This window comes from Anneissia japonica, unplaced genomic scaffold (assembly GCF_011630105.1).
Source record: "Anneissia japonica isolate Jap-2015-1 unplaced genomic scaffold, ASM1163010v1 scaffold287754_len4335492_cov202, whole genome shotgun sequence".
Lineage (NCBI taxonomy): Eukaryota > Metazoa > Echinodermata > Crinoidea > Comatulida > Comatulidae > Anneissia > Anneissia japonica.
The window spans coordinates 707,296-729,692 of NW_022705543.1; the positions used below are offsets into that span (position 1 = coordinate 707,296).

The window sequence follows — 22,397 nt, forward strand, 5'->3', positions numbered from 1 at the left end:
TATTTCTGCTATAGGAGCGTCTTCAACAGTTCACCTTCGACAATCATTGGCATTTGTAGAGGCCTACTGTAATTTGTAATGTTCATTTCATTTTTATTGCCGAAATCAAATAAAGTCGAACTATACACAGTAAATACATGTACTGTTTCTATATAAAAGTACTAAATTACGTAATACAAAGAGGAATATTGAAAACAATGCATCCATCTCTGTTCTCTAGTAATACACTTATAATCACTAGTAGTACTTTAAATTGATAAGGTAAACAAATACTAAACTAAAGTATACTATACTAAAATATATAAAATCATGGACTTACAGCGGTATCCTTATCTTGTTGAATTGAAAATTGATAATACAGTTGATAAGCTTGGGTTGAGGTAAATAGAATGTGACCCTGACATATATAAAGAAGCATTGTCCAAGGATTAAATTAGTTCCTCCATGGTCTAAGCCAGTATTTGGGTAGAAAAGAAAACCGAACGTTGCCATTGGTCAGTCTTAAATGGTGACAAGGTATAGCCTACCGGTATGAATATTTATGAAGCAATTTTCTCCTATTATACAGTGCTGCCTTTTAATTTTCTCCTATTGAACAGTAACTATAAAGTGAATTTCAGTACCTGGTGCCATAGACAAAGACCATTGTTGGACACCTAGACACTATACATAACCAAGAATAAGCGCCTATTACGCAGATTAAAAGAATTTAGGGTTGGATACCTCCTTGATTGGATGTTTTATCTTTTCCATTGTAGTTTTAAGTGTTTTACTTTATAATTGTATTGTTTGGTTTGCCAGTCTATCTGAAATGAACCAGGTTAAATTTAGGAAAGTAATGAAAAGGGCATGTATGCCATGGCTGTGCTCATATGTCTAATATTGAACCCAAATTATGGGTTCAATATTAGACATATGAGCACAACTTTGGCGACTATAGCTTAAGTACATTTTCATTATATTGTATCCGTTTGTTGTTTTCAATGTTTTTCATATATTTAATTACCTTTTACTGTCTTGCCATGTCTTTCATTGTATGTGTCAAGCAAAATAATTTAATTTGTCGCATGTTTGGTTAATGATAATAAAGCAATCTTTAATTGTTTTCTCATTCATCCGATCGAACGAAAAGAAAAAATCGAGTATGGGATGTCAACGATGGCGCGCACTCAAACGCAATTTGAAAAGTAAGTAGCCTACATTTAGAGTCTGGAACCGGTATGGATGAAGGTACAATGCAATGTAAACTCATTATAGTACATACTAAACTTTAAATATCAATGTTTAAACCTTACGCACACTTGCTGTTTTAATGAAAACACATATTATACTAACACTGAGGCTGAAATAGCTACAAAATTAAGAAGTAAGAACAAATTGAGGCTGGGATAAAATGTCAACAGAGGTTTTTATGTTTTTTAAATAGAAAAACCAACACATTTTATCTGTATGTTATTTTAAGTTGGTGTTACTATGTAATACAATACCCTCTATAATACAGTATCTATAATATACGGTACTGCAGTACAATGATAATTTTTATGTTTAAAAAGTGTGTAAAAATAAGGACAAAAGAAGGACATTTCGAGCCTGAAATCGGCAAAAAACACTCCTGGACAAAATTCTGGTTCTTATGAAAAAAAAGTGTAGGCCCTATGTATAATAATAATAATGTATGTAGGCCTATAATATAGAGGGGGGAAAACAGGAAACGGAGTAGACTTTAGAACACAGTTATTTTCACATGAATCGCTTCAGGCCGTTTGAATACTCTGCTGCGTATCTTTGCAATAATTATTTACCTGGATGTTGGAACTTCTCCTTCGGTCAGTTCCTTTATGTCCTGTCTCAAGACATTCCTCTTTCACCAACAATTTACATTTTTATTAGTTTTCTTCTTTTTCCGTGCCATACTAGAAGGTGCGCCCGCTTTGCTCGCTTACCCTCTGCATGCATGCATGTACATTGCAAAAAATTCGATGTGTATATTCACTTCATGAGATTGAGACTTCGATGATCTATGTTTTTAAAGTTTTTCATACCGATAGGTTTTGAATCCCGTTTTTTGAGGTCCTTTAATTGTTTCCTACTGTGATTGTAGGCTTTGAAATAAGCGCATAATATAGATACTCCATTACCAACATTACATTAATAACAAATTTGTTAATTGAATGTAATTATTCAATTGATTATTGCTTATTACTTTGAACTACAAATATATCATAAAACCAATTTTTTTTTCAATAAAGACTATTGCGATTATACTGTATGTAAGAATATCAATAAAAAAAACACACCATAATTAAATTAATAGTGTATACTTAATTACATAATCATATTTCATCATAAAAAATTTGGTAATTGATCAAAATATTCAATTGATCAGTATATTACTTAGAACTACACTTATAGGCCCTATTTTTGGAATGATATATCGTTACTCTAGATACATTTACTTTTTAAATTTTTGACCCTAATTAATATGAGTTGCCATTTAATTCTTTATTTCATTCAAATATTATAACCGAGTGCACAGTAAGTGCTGAAATCTTATTAACCTACATGCACATTTTCAAAAAAATTGAATGAATTAAAGGTGTATAATAGGAGGTCACAATGTATCCTATCCTATATATTTTTTTTCTCATTTTGGATAGCGCCACCAACGAGCAAGTTAATTTTGGGACGCCGTCTGCTCAGATTGTCTTAGCGGCCCCTGTTAGCACCCTGCCCCCCCCCCCCATGCTACACATATTCATAATTTGTATATTTATGTTTAAGATTTAAATATAAAATGGCAGGATGAGTTTAACGGCGAACATAGCTTTGATTTTGTTCATGCTCAGTCTTGGGCTTATCTTCGAACAGAGCATTAATTAACTTCAGCTGCAGATATTGTGAAGTTTACCTTTATCGATAAGGCCAGGCAAAATAGCCTACCCATAACAACAATCACTGTCACCCATTTGCCAGGCTGGTTATCCCTCCTCCGCCAATCTGCTCACCCGCAATAATTCTAATCACTTCAAGCGACATCGAAATATGGTATGTAGTAGGCCTACCCACTGCTACTTGAGGATCAGATTCAACACTACTCACTGGGCGCAAGCTCGGTGGTCTAGTAATTATTACACCAGAACTAGTTGTCTGAAGGTCTTAGGTTCGATTCCCACCAGAATCACTTTGGATTTTTATTATTTTTTTTTTGTTAATTTATTCCCATAGATAAGTTAGAATAAACAACCAATCAATTCATTAAGGAGGATTTAAAGAGAAGATGCGTCTTCAAGTGGAGTTCATTATTTCAAACAATACAGCAAATGCAAAAAAAAACAAACAAACAAACAAACAAACAAAAAAACTATTAAAGTAAGTCTATTTTTAAAAATATAAGACTATACAGATACACATACACTTTATTGTCAATTCACCTTTAGTGCTATTAACATAAGGAAAACTTAATATATTAGAGGAGTATAGTCCAAATACTCGTTGCAATAAATTTTAGTGTTTCTAAAGCCAATATTTTACGTATCTGAGTAATTATATTATTATACAATGACATATATAGGCCTATACGTATATAGATTTGTTTATATATTGTACCGGTATTTCATATATTGTACCGTATATTATTTGAATTTTAAACGGCATTTTTCTTGATACAAGTTAATGATCGGCCTAGGGCTTATCTTCTTCGAACAGAGCATCAACTTCCGCTGCCGATAAATTTATATTGTAAAGCTTAACTTCATCGATGAGGCCTACAAAAAGTTCGTTATTCGTTCCTACCCCAGCCTGACCAATTGTCACAGGTGTAGACTTGACCTATATGGATCCAGAACAGCAATCATTGTCACCCGTTTGCATCTGTCCATCCAAATAAAAGAGAAGCACCTCACCATCATACGTCATCACAACATAATGCCAAGTGTTGATGGATGCTCTCAAATTGATGTAGTCCCAGACTGCGGAACTGTCGCTGGTTATCACTCCTCCGCCAATCATCTCACCCGAAAATTCTCTTCCCATTCAAATCTCCCAGCTTCCATTGCTGCCGTAACCATTATTAACAATACCTTGATAATTTGACGTGCTGGTCCGCTTGAACCATGCGCTGACAGAAAAAGCCGATCCAAAATTGAAGTCACGAAAGTGATCCACAACTACCTTAATATTACCGTTAAATTTACCAGCTTGTTTTTTCACACCGTTCTCAAACAACAAAGTCCCACCAGAAACGACTCCGTTACGCTCATTCCCGGAGTGGTCCAAGATATTCTCATCGAATGGGTAGTACCCAATAAGATGACTTCGCAACCTATCTTCAGTTATGTACTTGTTGCAGAGATACTTTACGGCATCTTTTAGACAAGGGCATTGTCCTTGCTCTTTCACAGGAATACTGAAGACGTAGGCACACTGTGAGTCGTCTGAGCCAGAGAGTTGGACATTCAAACTCTGGTGACATACACCATAAGCATGCACGACAGTGGTCAGAATTAGTAGAGCAGTAAAAATCCCCATTTTGTATTTCAGAAACGAGAATGCTACTATGTAAATACAACTAGATTTGTTTTTATATATATCAAATCTGTGTCCGGGTTCCTTTCCTTTCCTATTCCATATGTTCCATATTTGGTAACTTTCATGGTAATAGGATTATGATTTTCTATATCAAATCATCCGCAGTGTTGTCAATTTTGTTTTAAAAGGTGCGCTCGCCTTGATGGGCACGGTAAAACTAACTCAAAACCACAGTGCAAGTGAATTTTAACAACCTTGACCAGTACAGTAACTATTCAATATCTAAATTTCTTTCCTTATTTTGATTTATTAACTTTGAAGGTCTGACCAGGCTATCAAATATTATTTGACAAAAACATGTGACATACCTAAATATGGTCTTGATACATCACATCATGATCATGACGGACATCATGACTATATATGGACATACAACCGTTTTTGTCAAAGGAAACGTCATGGTGTGGATGAGAAAATGTTTTCCTTGCTAATTCCCAGACTAGGAAGTACTGTATAGGCCTATGACGAGTTGCTTTACGAATCTATTTGATCCGTGAAGATCAAACGAAAGTCATTTTCCCCCGGCATTATTTATGTTTCCTTTATTTTATCACAGCAGCCAATTGCAGTAGAAATCTCAATTGGAACACCCCTATTAATGAAACTTTTTTACCACAAAATAAGGGAAAGTATATCACCTACCCCTATTAAGGGAACACCCCCTGTATATCAAGGGGACACTTTTTTTTTGGTGCCGAAGGTGTCCCTTTAATATGGGTTCCGACTGTCTTTATATTTATTGTGTTTTTCTTAATGTAGACCAATTTTTTTTCCAAGACAATTCATGTTGCAACCTTAAGGATTATGGATAGGCAAATTCGAGTTACAGCTGACATAATATGCCGTATTGTTATCTATGGTTATCATTTTCATTGTTTAGATTTCTTTTATTTATTTTGTTCAAAAGCAAATTATAGTAGGTGCAAAAATACAAAAAAAAAAAACCCACTAAGAACATAAACAGGGTATTAAAATATTTTTAATAGTAGTTTAGGCCTATTCAACAAGTTTACTAGCTGCAATTAAAACTATGGTATGGTACAAAGAAATTATGATAACGCTTAGTGCAAGTGATGGATTTTAACGTCCAACCAGATGGTAATCATTGATACAGATTGTTTAAAGGATGTAATACCGGTCATTCAACTTCCCCTTCTTGCAGGGCACGGTTAAATTCCACTTAAAACTACAGTACAGCGCAAGTGAGATTTAAAAAAATCCGTGACCAGTACTATTCAATATTTAAATTTCTTTCAATTTTTGATTTATTAATTTTGAAGGCCTGTCCAGACTCTCAAATTGTATTTGCAAAAAAAATGCGACATGCCTAAATATGGTCATGATGGCATCGCATCATGACCATATATAGGCACATCATGACTATATATGAGCATACAACTTTTTGTTAAAGAAAATTTGATAGTGTGGACGAGAAAATATTTCCTCGATATTGACCAGACACTAAGTATAGGCCTATAACGAGTTGTTTCACGAATCTATTTGGTCTTTGAGATCAAACAAAATTAATATTGCCCCTTATTTAGGTGTTTCATAAGTTTTATCACAGCAGGCAATTGTAATAATCATATACAGTACTACTGTATTTGAGCGAGTTTTATTTATGTCGATTAATATATCGTAAACATATTTTTTAAAATTACATTAATGCAAATCTACAAAATATTAGACGAGGACTTGTCTCGTTAGAAAACAACACATCATGTTAGAATTCATTATTGAAATAAAGTTAGTGCATTACAGTGGAAAGAGAAAATATTCAGTTCTGCATAGGTTATGCCTAAGTGGAGCATACCAGTTCAGAGGAGTGCGGCTGATACAAAGTCGACGTTTTCACTAAATATAACGGAATGATACGGTATATAAATACATATATAGTATTTTAAAGTGACCATATTAATCACTAAAATAAGTCAATACGTGACGAAAAATAAATGTCTACAACTGTCACAACCTTTTAGCATGTAATGTACAATCCAGTAGTGCTATATTTTTTTATCAGTATGTTACCTGCTTTTGTCAACATAATAAAATTATTGGCTCACAGTTCTTTATTTAAATTTATAAATTTATTTATTTAATTTGTTGCTTCTTTTAGAAAGTTTGCAAGCATCATAAATAAAATATATTTTTATATACTGTAGTGCATAATGCTTAAAGCCTCTATCACACTGACCAACAATTTTTTGTATTTGATTTAAATATTTTGTCGTTTATACATTTATTCGGGAAAACTTATATTTATCCATTTTATCTATTCTTGAGAGTTTGCTTAGGGGCATCCTTTGGATGTAATCAAAGTGAATTGCCTCTATCCAAAACGTTTTGCTTAGAAATATTAAATTATTATAAGAGTTACACATTCTATCAATCCACCAAAGCAAAACAAATTGGAAGAGAGCATTATATCCACCAAGCATTCAAAAGTTAGCAATCAACTAAACACAGAAGATAATTAGCCTATGCATGGTGGAAGCACAATGATACCAGGCAACAGTGAAATTTATCTGTTCCCTGATAATACCAAGTTTAGCTTTGGTCAGCGTAAAATTATTAAAAGAATACCATTATTCTTCATTCTTTAAGAAAATTGTTGTCATTTTATTCCTTAAATTTATTTATTCAACCAAAATTTGCATTACAAAAAAATAGACTTCAATAATATGAATGTTAGACTATAATAATTAACTAAAACCAGTCAACAAACAAACATAACTCATGTACATATCAGGTTACTATTAGGTTACTTTCCATGTAGGTATGTGCATAAAACGTAATTTCTTGTAATATTTTTTTTCTTTAATTTATTCATATAACATAAAACATACAAGTACATTACAAAGCAAATAAACCACACATTAAAAAAAAAAAAAGAAGAAAAATTACATTTCTAAAGGCATATTTCAATTTCACAATTTCTCAATGAGCTAGAAAAAAATAATAATCACAATGTTTAACAGTGGTCTTGCAGAATCTACTATAACTTTGATTTTTTAAAGTAGTCTTCATGAACAACCATTGAGGGCACTATTTCACTGACATTAGTACATCCTGAAATAGAAAAGTTAAATATTAACCAGTATCAATTGAAAGAAGGCAGCAAGAACAACTAAGAACATTAAAGCATAGTTGCCAACTGTTTCGCATCGTGCGGGACGGTCCTGCATTTCAAAGTGATTTTGGATGAAACACATTTTGCAGAAACACATGCGTGATCATAAATTTGTCACGCATTTAGCACAAGTCTATGCATGATAACGAATTATCACAAATTCAGTGGAAAATGTATTTGAAATTAAAAGAAATTTGTTTAATTAATGATATTAAAACAGTCATGCAGTAACTTGTGTCATTACAGAGCTTTTGTTATCTTATTTCGAGAATCAATTCAACCAAATCAAAATTTCTTTCTCGAACAAAACAACCCAGACAACCATGCATTTGGTGTGTGCGGTCTTCTGTGTTCATTTTCACAACCGACTGTTGAGTACGTGACTGAAACTCGGACCCCACCAGGGCTCCGACCCTGGATCCTGGAGAGGCCTGGCAGCCCCTGGCCCCCAGCAAACTGGTGGAGTCACGCATTTCAAATCTCTCAGGTTGGTAACTATGCCAAAGGCAGGATTAAGGAGGGGACGAGGATAGAAAAATAAGGATGTCAACAACTAGAAAAGTAAGGGAACTTATTACCAATTTAAAAGACCAAAAAATAAAATAATAAAAACAGAGCTAGCTAGCGAATATAAAGAGAATAAAAACTTATCACTGTTGAATGAGTACGTTACAAGCAAATGTATATAATAAATAAGTTATTAATTCAGATAACTTATAAAATCCTTACCCATTAATGCCATAGTTGAAGCCACCTCTTCCTTGAGGATTGAAAGAACTTGTTTGGCACCCTCATAGCCCTTGCAGAACAAAAATATCAATATGAGTTTTGTAAACATGTGGTAGTAATTGTAATTCAACTACAACTGAATAAGGCAACAGTATACATATACCATGTGTGTGATATACACAAAAACAACTAAAGGGCAATGTAAGAACAAATATCAGAATTAATACAAGATTAGTTAATAATATAATAATAACAGGTGCCCCAAGTTGGAAGAAGTCATTTCCGGAATCTACTGTATATCAACAGTGGCTGATACTGGAACTGTCTCTTATACACATCTAGATGTGTATAAGGGACTTCCACAGATGTAGGATAGGCCTACCACCTCAGCCCTACCATGGTTGGTGCTGAGGTAAGACAATTTATGATTATGGCACCTCTGGATGGTTGGAAATGATGAGCTCAGATATACGGTACATTTTGAAATATAAATTTTCTTTTTTTCCATTATTTTTATAATTTGGAAAAATTTCGGGCACTTTGCCGGCTGTCACCCCCCTCCCCTTTGAATCCTCTACTGATCTGCAATGGTTAATGACTTAAATATTGAAAACATGCAAATATAATGAATTTGCGGGAGATGGGTTATTTCCGGGAGATTCTTGCTTGCTTGCGCGAGTGCGGGGAGCCGTCCCAATTTCCGGGAGATTCCCACGAGTTCCGGGAGACTTAGGGACCCTGCAATAAAAATGCTATAACACATTATCATAGGACCACAGAAGATTTACATACTCATATCATTTTGTTTTTATGTATAATATGTTAATATTTTACTAACAAAAACAAAATATCAGTACATACTTTCCATGTTAGCCCCCAAAGAATTGGTCTGCCAATAAAAACAGCTCTGGCCCCACGAGCTAAAGCTTTAAAGACATCCGTTCCGTGCCTAACCCCTCCGTCCAAGTATACTTCAACACCTGAGCCCTCTACGGCAGAAACAACCTCCGGGAGGACATCAATCTACGTTTAGAAATGTAGTTTGCACACAATTACAAATCACTTTCAATATTTTAAGTTTATCATTTTAACTTTCACTGCCAGACCCCCTTTTTTAGGTTCCTTCCCATGTGCCAAAACAAGTTTACATGCACAAACATACTTTTTTGAAATTTTATCTAGTCGTATATCAACTTGGTGCGTCTAATAAATTGGCAGGAAAATATTAGGGACGAGTAAACTTGTAGCTAGCACTGGAAAATAATTTGTTATTGTCTCTGCCAAGTGCACATTTTCTCATCTGCTTTTTGCAAGGGTTGGTATATGTTCAAAGGGTGCCCCCACTTGTGCAATCGAGTGTACTGCCAGCAACAGAACACAACAAACATACATGAATTATTTTTACGTTATCGTCTAGGTGTATTTTTCCCGAACTACCAGCCGTTAAGTCTGTGATTCTACGGTGTATAACAAAGAAGTAATAAACGCTAAAATGTCACCCTGATTTTTATGAGTATAGTCGCCCCTAGCGCTCTCAGCAACGTGACTTGGGACGAGTATACTTGTCTCTGGCAGCAAACGTGTTAAGCATTATAAATTTTACAGCCAGTACTTTACATACTGTAGCTGGTAGATAATCCAGTTGACGTCCGCCGTGGTTGGAGACTAAGATGCCGGAAGCGCCATACTCGACTGCATTCCGTGTTTGTTCGCCTGATTTAAATAACAGATAATTAATTAATCATTATCACCACCCCCATTGTCATCAACATTATTTTCATTATCCCCACCACCACCATCTTTATCAATATCATCATCCTCATTATTATCCCTATCATCACCCTAATTATTTCATCATTCATCACCATCATCATTATCTTCATCTTCACCCTAATATTCTTTACCAAAAATAAAGAATATGAATTTGGAAATGATAACGTTTTCTCACCTGTAGTTATACCTTTAAGGACCAATGGTAATTTTGTTAAGGATTTCAACCACTTAATGTCTTCCCAAGTAACAGAGGCATCAAAATCTGCAACAATTTCATCACCCCCACCCTTGATGTTAAGTTTTAAATTGACTGGCCTGCAAATAGTTAACATAACAAAATTGTAAAAGAATAGGAAAAATTCAATAAAAAAGTGAATCTATTAGGGCAAAATGAGCTCTAGATGCAAATGTTGCATTCTATGCAGTCTATTGTATTCAACCACAGAATGATCAGTTATAGATATTTTTGCAAGCCCAAAATTAAGTATGATTTGAGTATTAAAATTAAGTATGATTCTAACCAATACACATATTATGCAGGGTTCGAGTTTCCTGAAAATGCTCCATCAGCACATAGTTGCTGTGGGCTATGGCTTTACTTCTACAGCAACAAGCTTCATTGTTTTAAGAACAGGCCTATTCTATAAATGTAAGTGTATAATCCAATGCTAGGCCAGGGGCTGGATTAGGCGACTTGACAGCAAAAAGCTTGCTGTTGAGCCTGGGATTTACAACAGCAGTGGAAGGCCCTTTCTACAGCAATTGCTGTAATGTAAATGCTGTGGGGAAAATCGAGCCCTGATTATGTTGTGATTTGCATCTGTTGCACCATTTTGTATGTAATACAATGCAATGGAAAGACACTAACTGTTCATGAGCTTGTAGTTTGAACCGTACACTTGCTCTGGTTCTAACACTTGAGTACTTTTTTCCTATAATTGGCTGATCAATGGTTACAACAATCGCTTTAAATCCTGCAGCCTCCGCTCTCTTCACAAGGCTCTCTGTAATTTCCCTCCTTTTAAAAAACATAACTTGCATCCAAAGGATACTATGTGGAGATGCCTCTGCTACATCTTCTACGGTGCATGTTGAGACACAACTAAGTATCATTACAGACCCCTCAGCATATGCGGCTAGAAAAAAAAAAACAATTTAAGGTGAAAGAAATTTCTTTAAAAAATTATTAGTGCAATAGCAAAGCATTGATAGAATTGTTAATCTAGTGTTCAAGTCATTCAAAACAGGCCTTCATCCACAACTGCCAGTTCAACTTGAGCGAAACTGAAAAAGCTAGGAAGAGGAATATATTTTTATACATAAATTTGGTTCTAGAATCCATTTGTATAAAATCATGCATCAGAACAGCGAAGGGGACCTCTAAGGAAACAAGCCTGAGGACTTCTACAGCTATTCCCTGCATTCCTTTCTCATTTTATTATTCATTCATTTCACTTTTATTGCCAAATTCCAAAATGCATATACAAAATGAGTTTAAACAATACACATGGCAATAGGAGTTTTAAAAAAAAGATTTCTCTTGTCAAGTTCAATCCTCTTTACAATAGTAAAAATATGTAAAAATAAACTTTACATAGGGAAAGATAATCTAATTCATAATAATAATAATAATAATAATAATAGGCTAATAATAATAATAACAATCTGTATGTATGCTGAATTTTGACTTTTACCTTGTTTGCTAATTGTATTTTGAGGTTTTTAAATTGGAGTGCAATAAATATTACAAAGAAACAATAATTTTAAAAATTATATTATGTTTTTAAAGACAAGTTAAGGTGATTTTATTTACATTGACCCTTTATATAATATTAAACTGTAATAACACATATGTTTTACCTCTAGCAGTTGCCTTTTCCCCTTCATAGTTGGCTATTCTATGAAATGCAGTTGGTGATATGCCGACCGGCCAGGAAATATTCTGCCCTAGTACTGTCGTACTCAGGTCTAACTTTGATACATCACGAAGAAGATGAGGTCGCAAACGGTACCTTCATAGAAAAAAATATATCACATAGTATAAGTAGATGTACCTGCATGGTGTCTGGATACAGTGGTAATTGAAAAAAATATGTACTTAAATCCAGGATGTTCATGCATGACATTGTAACTCAGTGGCTTCACACCTCATCAACCCAAAAAAATTGCAATTTCAAGAAAACAAATTCTTTTGAATTTTATATTTTACTATCATTTATTTGAACTAAATAAAATACAGTAAGTACATGTGAAAAAATTCGAGTATGAGTTCAACAAAAGCCATGGGTACAACATTGCCAATGTATGATTTCACCTATATTTGGGTGTGGGGTTTGCCAAAGTGGGTACAAGAATAACTGTTATTAAACTTTTAAAATTATGCCAAAGCCTAATTTTAGGCAAAATCTGCACAGAAATCTGCCCTTATTTTCTGAAATGCACGGACAGATTTCTAAGCCAAATTTTTGTGCAGAGGATAGATTCCCGGCGCAGGCTTTCCTACAGTCTGGAAGTTGGCATGGGGTACAAACGAGTTTAGATTAGGTATGGACCCTTGCTAGGCACAGGAAGTACCTATGTAGGCCTAGATCAAGGGTGATAAATACAGCCATGCTCTTGATTTCACATTTACGTCAAGTACTCGAAAGGGTCCCTCAGGCTTTTTAGGTTAACAATGACATATCATACTAACTTACAGGTGAAGAAAATTGGTATGTCAATATTACTGTACTGTTGATAGTCTTGTCACAGGGGAGGATGCAGAATTTTTCAAATGGGGGTAAGGGGCACTAAGTTTCAGAATAGATAAGCACATAACATTAATATGCATTGAAATTTTTAAAATTGGCAAAAACAGGGGGGGGGGTGGCACATGCCTCCCATGCCCCACTGGATCCGCCCCTGTGCCACACTACTACACCAATCATTTGTGCACCTTCTGACACCTAGATACGAAAAAATCATTTAAATTTCTATGATGAATAACAATTCATTTCATTTATATATTTTACAAATATAGGCCTAGGTAGGGGGCTTAGGCCTATCGTAAATCTACAAATACAATTACTGTACAGTATATAATTCAATTACAAATATTTGTTTTTTTTAACCCCAACTGGAGACAAAAACCGTGAACTCACAATGAAACATGCACAATTCTATACAGTAGTTTTAAAATGTAAGTGCTTATTAGCAGCCATGTAGGCCTAGGCCTAGTCGGATTCGTTAAAACTGTTATTCAGACATGGAATAATTATCATTGTCAAATAGTACCAAAAACATTTCAGAATTTTAGTGCACACAGCATTTTTTTGCACAAACAAATACAACAATGGGGCGACAATAAATTAGCCCTTGTAATAGTTCGCACTTAATGCAACCGCTCGAACTGACATTCCCTCGAACTGGCATTTGCTAGAATTGACTGGCATTCATCCAGGGGCCCGCAGTGACTGTTTTGTTCATAGGTTCGCTGGCTGGGTCATTTCAAATACTAGCCTAGGCCCTAGCTAGTCTAGTAGCCTACTAGGCCTAGGGGCCTGTACCTCTTAAACGCCTCCCTATTTTCTTTTAGTGTAAATTGTTCATTACAGCCATCACTATAATATTCAAATCTTGAGTTCAGTAAAAGTTTTTGGGCCGGTTTTACAAAATCTTCTAAACACACGAAATCCTCATTGTCGACGGACATTGCAACAACTTGCACCAAATGTGCATCAGGCGAGCAACCGGTGTCTACCGCCACCTATATACAACATTGAGAAGAAACTTTTAGTGGGGACGTTTCTCTAAGGGATCGATCGCACCCTCCTAAAGAAACAATTGTTGTATTTATTGTTGATATGAATTAACGGAAAGATTTTTAAGTATGATAACGCAATTTCCCGGCACCTAGACATCTATATTCTCAAACTTTCTCACCTCTGAACCCCAACTATGGTGGGGCTGAGGCAGGGGTTCCTCTAGGAATTACCCGACCGGGGCCGATGTCCCCGACGATAGAGAAAAGTGGGAGTGATCGGGCATTGCTCAAAATCTCTCCTCGAAAGTGTTCTAGGCCTGGTGGGCAGATCCTCCGAAAAGATAGTGGTTTCAATACTTATTTAATCGATTTTTCTACAAGTAGAAAATACAAATTCTGGGTTTTTTTAAATTTCTCTCTCTCCTAGGGGTAGGGGACTCTAGAGTTCCTATATAGAGAGGACTCTCCCCGACGGCGCCACCACTTGTGATGTGGACTCTCACGCACACCCTACCGCCAAATCCTGCATCCATCCCCGGCAGTTAGGGGTTTGAAAAGTGTATGGCCTACAGGATTGATAGTGAGTAAAGAAGGCTACAGTGCCCACCTTCTAAATTTTCGTTTGCACCAATTGTGAGTACAGGGAGCGGATCCCAGTCCCGTACGCAGAGGGCGGGGGGTGTATGTCCAAAAGGTGGGTCGAAATTGGGGCCGATCGAGATAATACTACACTAGGGTATCCGGAGGCATGCCCCGCAACTTTTTTTATTTGTTCTAGACCCCCGAAAATAACTTCTGAGGCATTTTAGGATCAGTTTTTTCTTTTTCTTTCTTTCTTTCTTATTACCTTCCAAAAGAGGGGGACGGGGCAGGCCTGATATCGGGGTGTCTCTTTTACAGCAAGTATTGTTGTGGCATGTCTAACTATGTCGCTTTTTAATTTTGAAATTTCTGATTGGATTATAGAGAAATTCTTGGTGTTGCAATTCCATTAAAGTAAACAGGCGACTTGTGTCAATCGTTTGGTTCAAAACTGCCAATCACAGTGTGAGAAAGGGTAAAGTTATAGAATGATCAATTGTATTAGATTATCTGTATACTCAAGTTGACCATTAAAGTTGTCAAACCAATTTGAGACAAGTAACAGATGAATTGTATCGATGATATGCAAATTCCAATGGTTATATAAGTTCAATTTTATTCATCCTTAATACTACATTACGCGTCAGACCCTTGTCAACGAATTTCTGTAGCCACTACTGGCCGGCTGGGCCTCCTTGAATCTGTGATCAGAAGTCCTAATGTACACTATTTAGCTCATGTGATTTACAAGGCTTAAAATAATCAATTTTATTTAGTCTAGTAATCTGTAAAAATTAATTAGGCCATACATATTTTTCATGTCGACAAATTTTGTTACGAAAATGAATAAAGCTCTATCTGAAGTCCTGTCATTAAATCCTTGTCACCACTTTCTGTGGTGTCAAACACATCCATGGTCTGTCTGAGGGTCTGACAATCAGACAAAGGTCCTGTATTCCAATGCAATCCGACTGACCATGGACTGACAAATCAGCGTCGTTGAAAGCTCTCAGCCTGCTTTCCGCTAAACAAATTTATTCGCGTAAATCAAAAGCGTCGGTTTCGCTTCCTGAACTCTGTTTTTTTGCACATTTTTTCACTTCGCAAAAAAAGTAGAAACAGTTTGAACTACTGATTTCACTGCCGTCAAAAAAGTCCAATAGAAATGTGACTGCACATGAACCGACACTTTCGATTTGCGCGAATGAATTCGCCTAGTGCAAAACAGGCTAAACCAGTTAATTTAGCAGTTAGCATACAGTCAAGTCACAACAGGGAGCGGAAAAGGGTAGTACTGTAACCAACAATCTGACAATAACTATTCTCACCATGATTAACAAAAATACTTAATCATTCATTTTTTATTCATCAAAATACATAATGTGCTATTTGTATTAATATCATTAGTAATATTATTACAGTTATTATTATTTATGTGCAGTTTTACTAAAATTATGACAAGTAAAAATGTCCAAAAACATATAAATGAGTGGTTATGCCCCTCTCCCCCACCCGACCAGTTGTCAAAAATATTTAAAAATCTATATCCCCCAAAGTTTTTTCATCAAACATCCTTTTCATGTCTCAGAAAAATCAGTTGTACAACATATTAATTTTCTCCCCTCCACAGCCTGCCTTTAAAATTCTGGTGGACAGTGATCTTGAACAATCTACTATAACTTTGATTTCTTGAAGTAGTCTTCGTGAACAACCATTGAGGGTGCTATTTCACTGACGTTAGTACATCCTGAAATAGAAAAGTTGAAAATTAACCAGTCAACAGAAGCATGAACGCAAGAACTGCTGAAAGGAATGTCAAAGGCAAGAATAAAGTGGGGGAAAGGGATAGAAGAATAAGGGTGTCAGATAACCTGAAAAGTAACGGAACATATTACCAAATTAAAAGACTGAAAAATAATAAAAACAGAGCAAGCTGGTTTAAATAAAGGGAATAAAAACTGTTGAATGGTAAGTACAAGCAAATGTATACAATAAATAAGTCATGAATTCAGATAATTATGAGCCTTACCCATTAATGCCATAGTTGAAGCCACCTCTTCCTTGAGGATTGAAAGAACTTGTTTAGCACCCTCATAGCCCTTGCATGAACAAAAATATCAATATGAATTTCTTATAGATGGGGCAATAACTGTATAATTACAAAGAAAAAAGTCAACAATCTACATACATCATGGAGTATGTGACACTACTAAAGGGCAATATGTGAATTAATAAAATAAATAATTTATGAGCATATACTTTGCATGTCAATCCCCACATAATTGGTCTTCCGATGAAAATGGCTCTGGCCCCACGAGCTAAAGCTTTAAAGACATCCGTTCCGTGTCTAACTCCTCCGTCCAAGTATACTTCAACACCTGAGCCCTCTACGGCAGAAACAACCTCTGGGAGGACATCAATCTAAGTTTAGAAATGTAGTTTGCACACAATTACAAATCCCTTTCAACTTTATCATTTTAAATATTATAAAATTTACAGTCAGTACTTTACATACTGTAGCTGGTAGATAATCCAGTTGACGTCCGCCGTGGTTGGAGACCAAGATGCCGGAAGCCCCATACTTTACTGCATTACATGCTTGATCGCCTGATAATTCAAATAACAGATTATTATTAATAAAATAATAATTATATAAGTAATCATCATCATCCTCATCATTATCACCACCACTATCTTCATCATCAACATTATTTTATCATCAGCACCACCAATTTCATCATCACCCTCAATATTGTCATCATCACTCTCTTCATCCTCATCACCCTAAAATTCTTCACCAAATATAAACAAAATGAATTTGGAAATGATTAAAAAAAAAACTGTTTTCTCACCTGTAGTTATACCTTTAAGGACCAATGGTAATTTTGTTAAAGATTTCAACCATTTAATGTCTTCCCAAGTAACAGAGGAATAATCTGAAACAATTTTATCACCTGCACTTTTGATGTCAAGTTTTAAGTTGATTGGCCTGTAAATAATTAACACAAAACCATAGTGAAAATTAGAAAAAAATAAATAGGGGAAAAGGAATAAAAACTTAAAAGTGATTTTTCCTAATGACTTACAAAGGTCAAAAGGAGCTACCAATTTAAATATTGCTACACAGTCTGTCATATCCAATCACAGAATGAGGAACTAAGGATATTTCATGTATGCAAGCCCAAAATTAATTATGATGTGAAAGACTACTGAACACTATTGTGATTGTGATTGTGGAGTGGTATCATAAGTCTTTGATGTGAAAGACTACTGTCATATTATGTTGTGATTCATATCTGTTGCACTATTGATGTAATAAAATGTAATGACACGAACTGTTCATGAGCTTGTAGTTTGAACTGTATACTCTCTCTGTTTCTAACACTTGAGTATTTTTTTCCTGAAACTGGCTGATCAATGGTCACAACAATTGCTTTAAATCCTGCAGCCTCTGCTCTCTTTACAAGGCTCTCAGTAATTTCCCTCCTGTTAAACAACATAACCTGCATCCAAAGGAGGCCATGTGGAGATGCCTTTGCTACATCTTCTATGGTACATGTTGAGAAACAACTAAGCACCATCACAGACCCCTCAGCATATGCGGCTAAAAAAACAAACAAATAAACAATTTACTGTGAAAGAAATTTCTTAGAGTTTTGACCAACTGAAATTTATTTTTCAATTGGGCATGAACAAATAGGTTTTTTTTTTTAACTCTATTTATGTTTGCTTTCCTCGTGTGCGGAATAACTTACCTGTAGCTTCACAAAATGAGGGTGTTTTTAGCTTAAAGCAATTCTCAACTAAACATAAACATAAACAAAAACAAACATAAACATAAGAATAAGATTTACAGCCTTAACTAATTTAATCATTTAGTTGTAGACACTAATGTTGGGATTTCTCACAATGGCGATGTATTTCAATATTGGATTCCTCAGGGCAAGTATGTGGCATTGGCTCTGTTATCTTTTCATACCATATTTTGTTTAATTAGCAGAATAAATAAATGACAGCGCTGCAGGGAAGCATTAATAGAATCTATTCTAGTGTCTAAGATATTCTAGATAGGTTGTTTTTCACCACTGAAAAAGTATTGGAGAATATATTTTTGCACATAAATTTTGGTCTAGAAATCCATTTTGTTGAAAAACCATGCTTCAAAACAGTGACAATTTTAGAATCTTATATGATTATTTTTCTTCATAATTTGAGGCAATTTTTTTTTTCATTACCTTTTATATAACATTAAACTCTAATAACTAAGATTTATTACCTCTAGCAGTTGCCTTTTCCCCTTCATCATAATCGGCTACTCTATGAAGTGCAGTTGGTGATATGCCGACCGGCCAGGAAATATGCTGTCCCAGTACAGTAGTACTCAGATCCACCTTTGACACATCACGAAGAAGTCTAGGTCTTAAACGGTACCTTAGTAAAATTAAAAATGTCACATGGTATAAGAGCCTGCACGGTGTCTGGATACAGTGGTAGACAAAAAAATATATATTTTAATCTAGGATCAAGCATGGAGCATGAACATGGCTTCACACCTCTATATTTCTTCTATGCTCTAATAAAATGCTTTAATTTAACAATTATTCTGTCCCCTTCAATTTATAAGCCAACCTTTCTCTTGATTGGCCATGGCCAAGCCTCCCTCTCCCTGTTGTTGGCCATAGTGGCAGGGCTACTACATACTAAACTATAATATTACCAAGCCAGACTGCTGTCAGAGCCTATGCAGCCACTGGTAAATTGTGTTGAGTGCTTCTGATGGTACATAGGATGAGGATGAAGTACATGGAAAATTTTAACATACACCAAGATTTATATTACTGTACATGCAACTATTTGTTTCTAGTCGTACTTATTGTGTAATAGAGTGTATCTGGCAGTAATTTGGACCTGTTCAACCATGAAGCCTCTGTGGTCTAATGGTTATGAAGCTCGCCTTGATAGTGAGAGGTCGCAGGTTTGAATCCTGTCAGAGGCATTTTATTGCTTATTAATAAAATGCTTCTGACGGGAATCGAACCTGCAACCTCTCTGAACAGATTCCAATAACGCCAGATACACTCTATTCCACAATAGGTACGGCTGGAAACAAATATTGAGCATATAATATAAATCAAGATAGTTGTTAACACTGTTAAATTATGTATGTCATCAAAGAAGGTAAATAGTATTTGAATAAAGGACATGATAATACTGTACATCATTTAGCATAACTGTCAACAAATGTTGTCCTATAAATAAACTGTGTAATATAATGCCTCTCTCCCCCACCCCCCTTCTCTCTCTCTTTTTATATATATATATATATATAAGATGTGTGTAAGAGACAGTATATATATTGATTGATTGATTGATTTGTACTGTTTATATTTTATTTTGTTATCAATGTTGCAAGTGAAATAAATTTGATTTATATTTTATAAAACAATAAAATAAACATAATTTAATTAAGGATATAGACAAAAAAAAATCATTACGGTAAAGGTGCTGAGAAGACCAGTGGCAACTATAGGAAATATTCATATTACAGCCCACTTCCTTAGGGGATAATTTGTGGCCATGGGTTGCAGGTAGGTTGTGTGTGTATATCGGCACTCCCCGCAACCCAAAGCTAACGAACGGTCATGAGCAGACATAATGACAATAAGAATACAACCAGAAAGTACTAGATAATAATAAATGCTTCAGCAAGCTAGACTTATTACACAAACGTTGGAAAATACAAGTTTCTGATTTAGTGGTCAACGAATGATAATATAGTCGCCAAATGCTAAAGTCACCGAATTACGTAGTCACCGTCTGCTAAAGTCGCAGAATGATGCAGTCGTCATTAGTCGAACGTAAGGCGCCGGAGAAGGCACTGTGGGACCACATACCATACTGTTCTGAGACACTTAAATAGCGAGCCTGGGCCCGTAGTAGGCTGCTTAGTCCACTGGCGCTTTTTTTTTTCTACTACCTTTTAAACGCCTCCCTGTTTTCTTTCAGTGTATATTGTTCATTACAGCCATCTCTAAAATATTCAACTCTTGAGTTCAGCAAAAGTTTTTGGGCCGGTTTAACGAAATCATCTAGGCAAATGAAACCCTCACTGTCGACGGACATTGCAGTAGTCCTCTCTGATCGATCGATAGGTGAAAAAGAGCGGTCAGATCATAGAGATCTATTGTCCGGTCAGATCTAAAAAATAAAAAAAAGCGGTCTACCGCCACCTAGAGTACAACATTGAGAAGAAACTTTGCTGATGATGATGGGTATGATGAGTTCATAAGAATTTCAATTATTCAGAAAACCTCCGGAACGGACAAGTAAAATAGAAAAATTACTTTAAAACAATAGAACAATTTCATTAAAACAGACAATTTCATTAAAACAGACAATTTCATTAAATCAGGTCAAAACAAGTACATACACCAGAAAAATTGTGAACAAAAAACCAAGGAAATTTTTTTACAATTTCTCAAAATTCAAAATTCAACGACCACGAAAATACTTTTGGAAATTTGGATTGGGTTGGATACCAACAGTTCTCATCCGCCGTCATATTATGCAAAATACGTGAGATGGTCAACTTAGTACCACGTTCCCATTTGTCTTGCCGCCCATAAAGTTGTATAAAATATCAGCGAATGGTCATCAACGGCTTAAACCGGGCACTGACTGTGTCATCGACGATCGTACCGCTCCCTGGGAGTGTCCAGACGAATTTCGGTGGCAAAGAAAAAAGAAAACAAAAGAAAAAAGGGGGGAAAAAGAAAGAATTTAAATTGAAAAGAAAAGAGGGGAAATGAAGGAGAAGAAAAGAGGAAAATGGAAATGAAAAGGAACAGAAAAGAAGGAAAGGAATAAAGATGACAAAGGAAAAGGGAAGGGAAGGAAAAGCTAAGGTTATAAAGAGGAAAGAAAAAGAAAAAAAGAAAAGATAATGAAATAAAAAAAGGAAAGGAAAGAAGGAAAACAAAGGTAAGTACACAATCGAAGAAAACCATAAAAGGGAAGGAAGGAGAATGGTAAGGATAATATTAAGGAAATGTAATAAGCGAATGGAAAATGAAAGAAATGAAAAAGAAGAGGGGGAAATAGGAGGTGACAAGAAAGAGAGAAGTAGTAAAATATAAAAAGGAAAGAAAATATATCAGAGGAAAATTGTACAAATATTGAATTGCGCAATAAAGATTAGACACATGCCTATAATTTGAATAGGTTATTGTTATTGTTATTATTATTATTACTATTATTATTATTATTAGTAGTTATTATTATTCAGATATCTGAAACCTTGTAGTGGCGGACGTATTAGTATTTTGCAAGATGAAACCACGTAAGGTAAAATCTATTAATAATGTATTAATATCATTAAAGAGGTACGGTCCCACTTGATCACAATCTGGCATTAAAATTCCACGAAAAATACGTTCTAGTGGGCTACATGCGCTGCATCATCAAATAAAAAACAGAAAAAAACAGGATGTTTACGTTTTAATAATGCATGATGAAAAGGGGTTTGAAATTGAAGTTGATGTCATTATGTGAAATAACCACTTTAAAATCAGCTACCACATGTTTATATATACATTTGACCTTACGAATATCGTGGCCAAATCGATAGAATTTTACACTTTTACACCTAAATACAAACACAATTGAAATAATAAATAGATTGTTTACGCCAAAAACGCTTGTTGCAAGGCATTCTGATAAATCTCACAACCAAGTGACTGCATGTGTTGTGTTGATAGGTTTCCATATTGTATTCAGATAATATCGTCTGCTTTTTCTGCTTAATCTTTCAACCTGCAAAAGTTCACGCCCCGATATGTTTGACCAAGAGGCAGA

The 22,397-nt window shown here is 35.2% G+C and overlaps 3 protein-coding genes across 4 annotated transcripts in view; all 3 read right to left on the reverse strand.

The window, feature by feature from the left end:
- Window positions 1-474, reverse strand: part of LOC117105654 (hydroxyacid oxidase 1-like) — a 7,777-nt gene extending 7,303 nt beyond the window's left edge. Inside the window, exon 1 of the mRNA XM_033246854.1 lies at window positions 320-474. The gene's annotated coding sequence lies outside the window, so the exon portion shown is untranslated. The remainder of the gene's footprint in view (window positions 1-319) is intronic.
- Window positions 475-5,544: 5,070 nt separating this feature from the next.
- LOC117105656 (hydroxyacid oxidase 1-like) lies at window positions 5,545-15,082 on the reverse strand. Its single transcript, XM_033246858.1, has 8 exons — window positions 13,765-15,082; window positions 12,080-12,231; window positions 11,088-11,355; window positions 10,395-10,534; window positions 10,068-10,159; window positions 9,308-9,469; window positions 8,447-8,516; window positions 5,545-7,656 (listed from the first exon to the last, which is right to left on the reverse strand). The coding sequence occupies exons 1-8, from the start codon at window positions 13,908-13,910 to the stop codon at window positions 7,583-7,585; spliced, it is 1,104 nt and encodes a 367-aa protein (XP_033102749.1). The 5' UTR covers window positions 13,911-15,082; the 3' UTR covers window positions 5,545-7,582.
- Window positions 15,083-15,886: 804 nt separating this feature from the next.
- Window positions 15,887-20,709, reverse strand: LOC117105655 (hydroxyacid oxidase 1-like). Of its 2 annotated transcripts, XM_033246855.1 has the most exons (8): window positions 20,521-20,708; window positions 18,820-18,974; window positions 17,880-18,147; window positions 17,396-17,532; window positions 17,059-17,150; window positions 16,803-16,964; window positions 16,573-16,642; window positions 15,887-16,290 (listed from the first exon to the last, which is right to left on the reverse strand). In XM_033246855.1, exons 1-8 carry the CDS (start codon window positions 20,664-20,666, stop codon window positions 16,217-16,219), a joined length of 1,104 nt encoding a protein of 367 aa, XP_033102746.1. In that variant the 5' UTR covers window positions 20,667-20,708; the 3' UTR covers window positions 15,887-16,216. The 2 variants fall into 2 exon arrangements, with proteins under 2 accessions (XP_033102746.1, XP_033102747.1); XM_033246856.1 differs by lacking the exon at window positions 16,803-16,964 and having other exon boundaries at window positions 20,521-20,709.
- Between the last annotated feature and the right edge of the window lie 1,688 nt (window positions 20,710-22,397).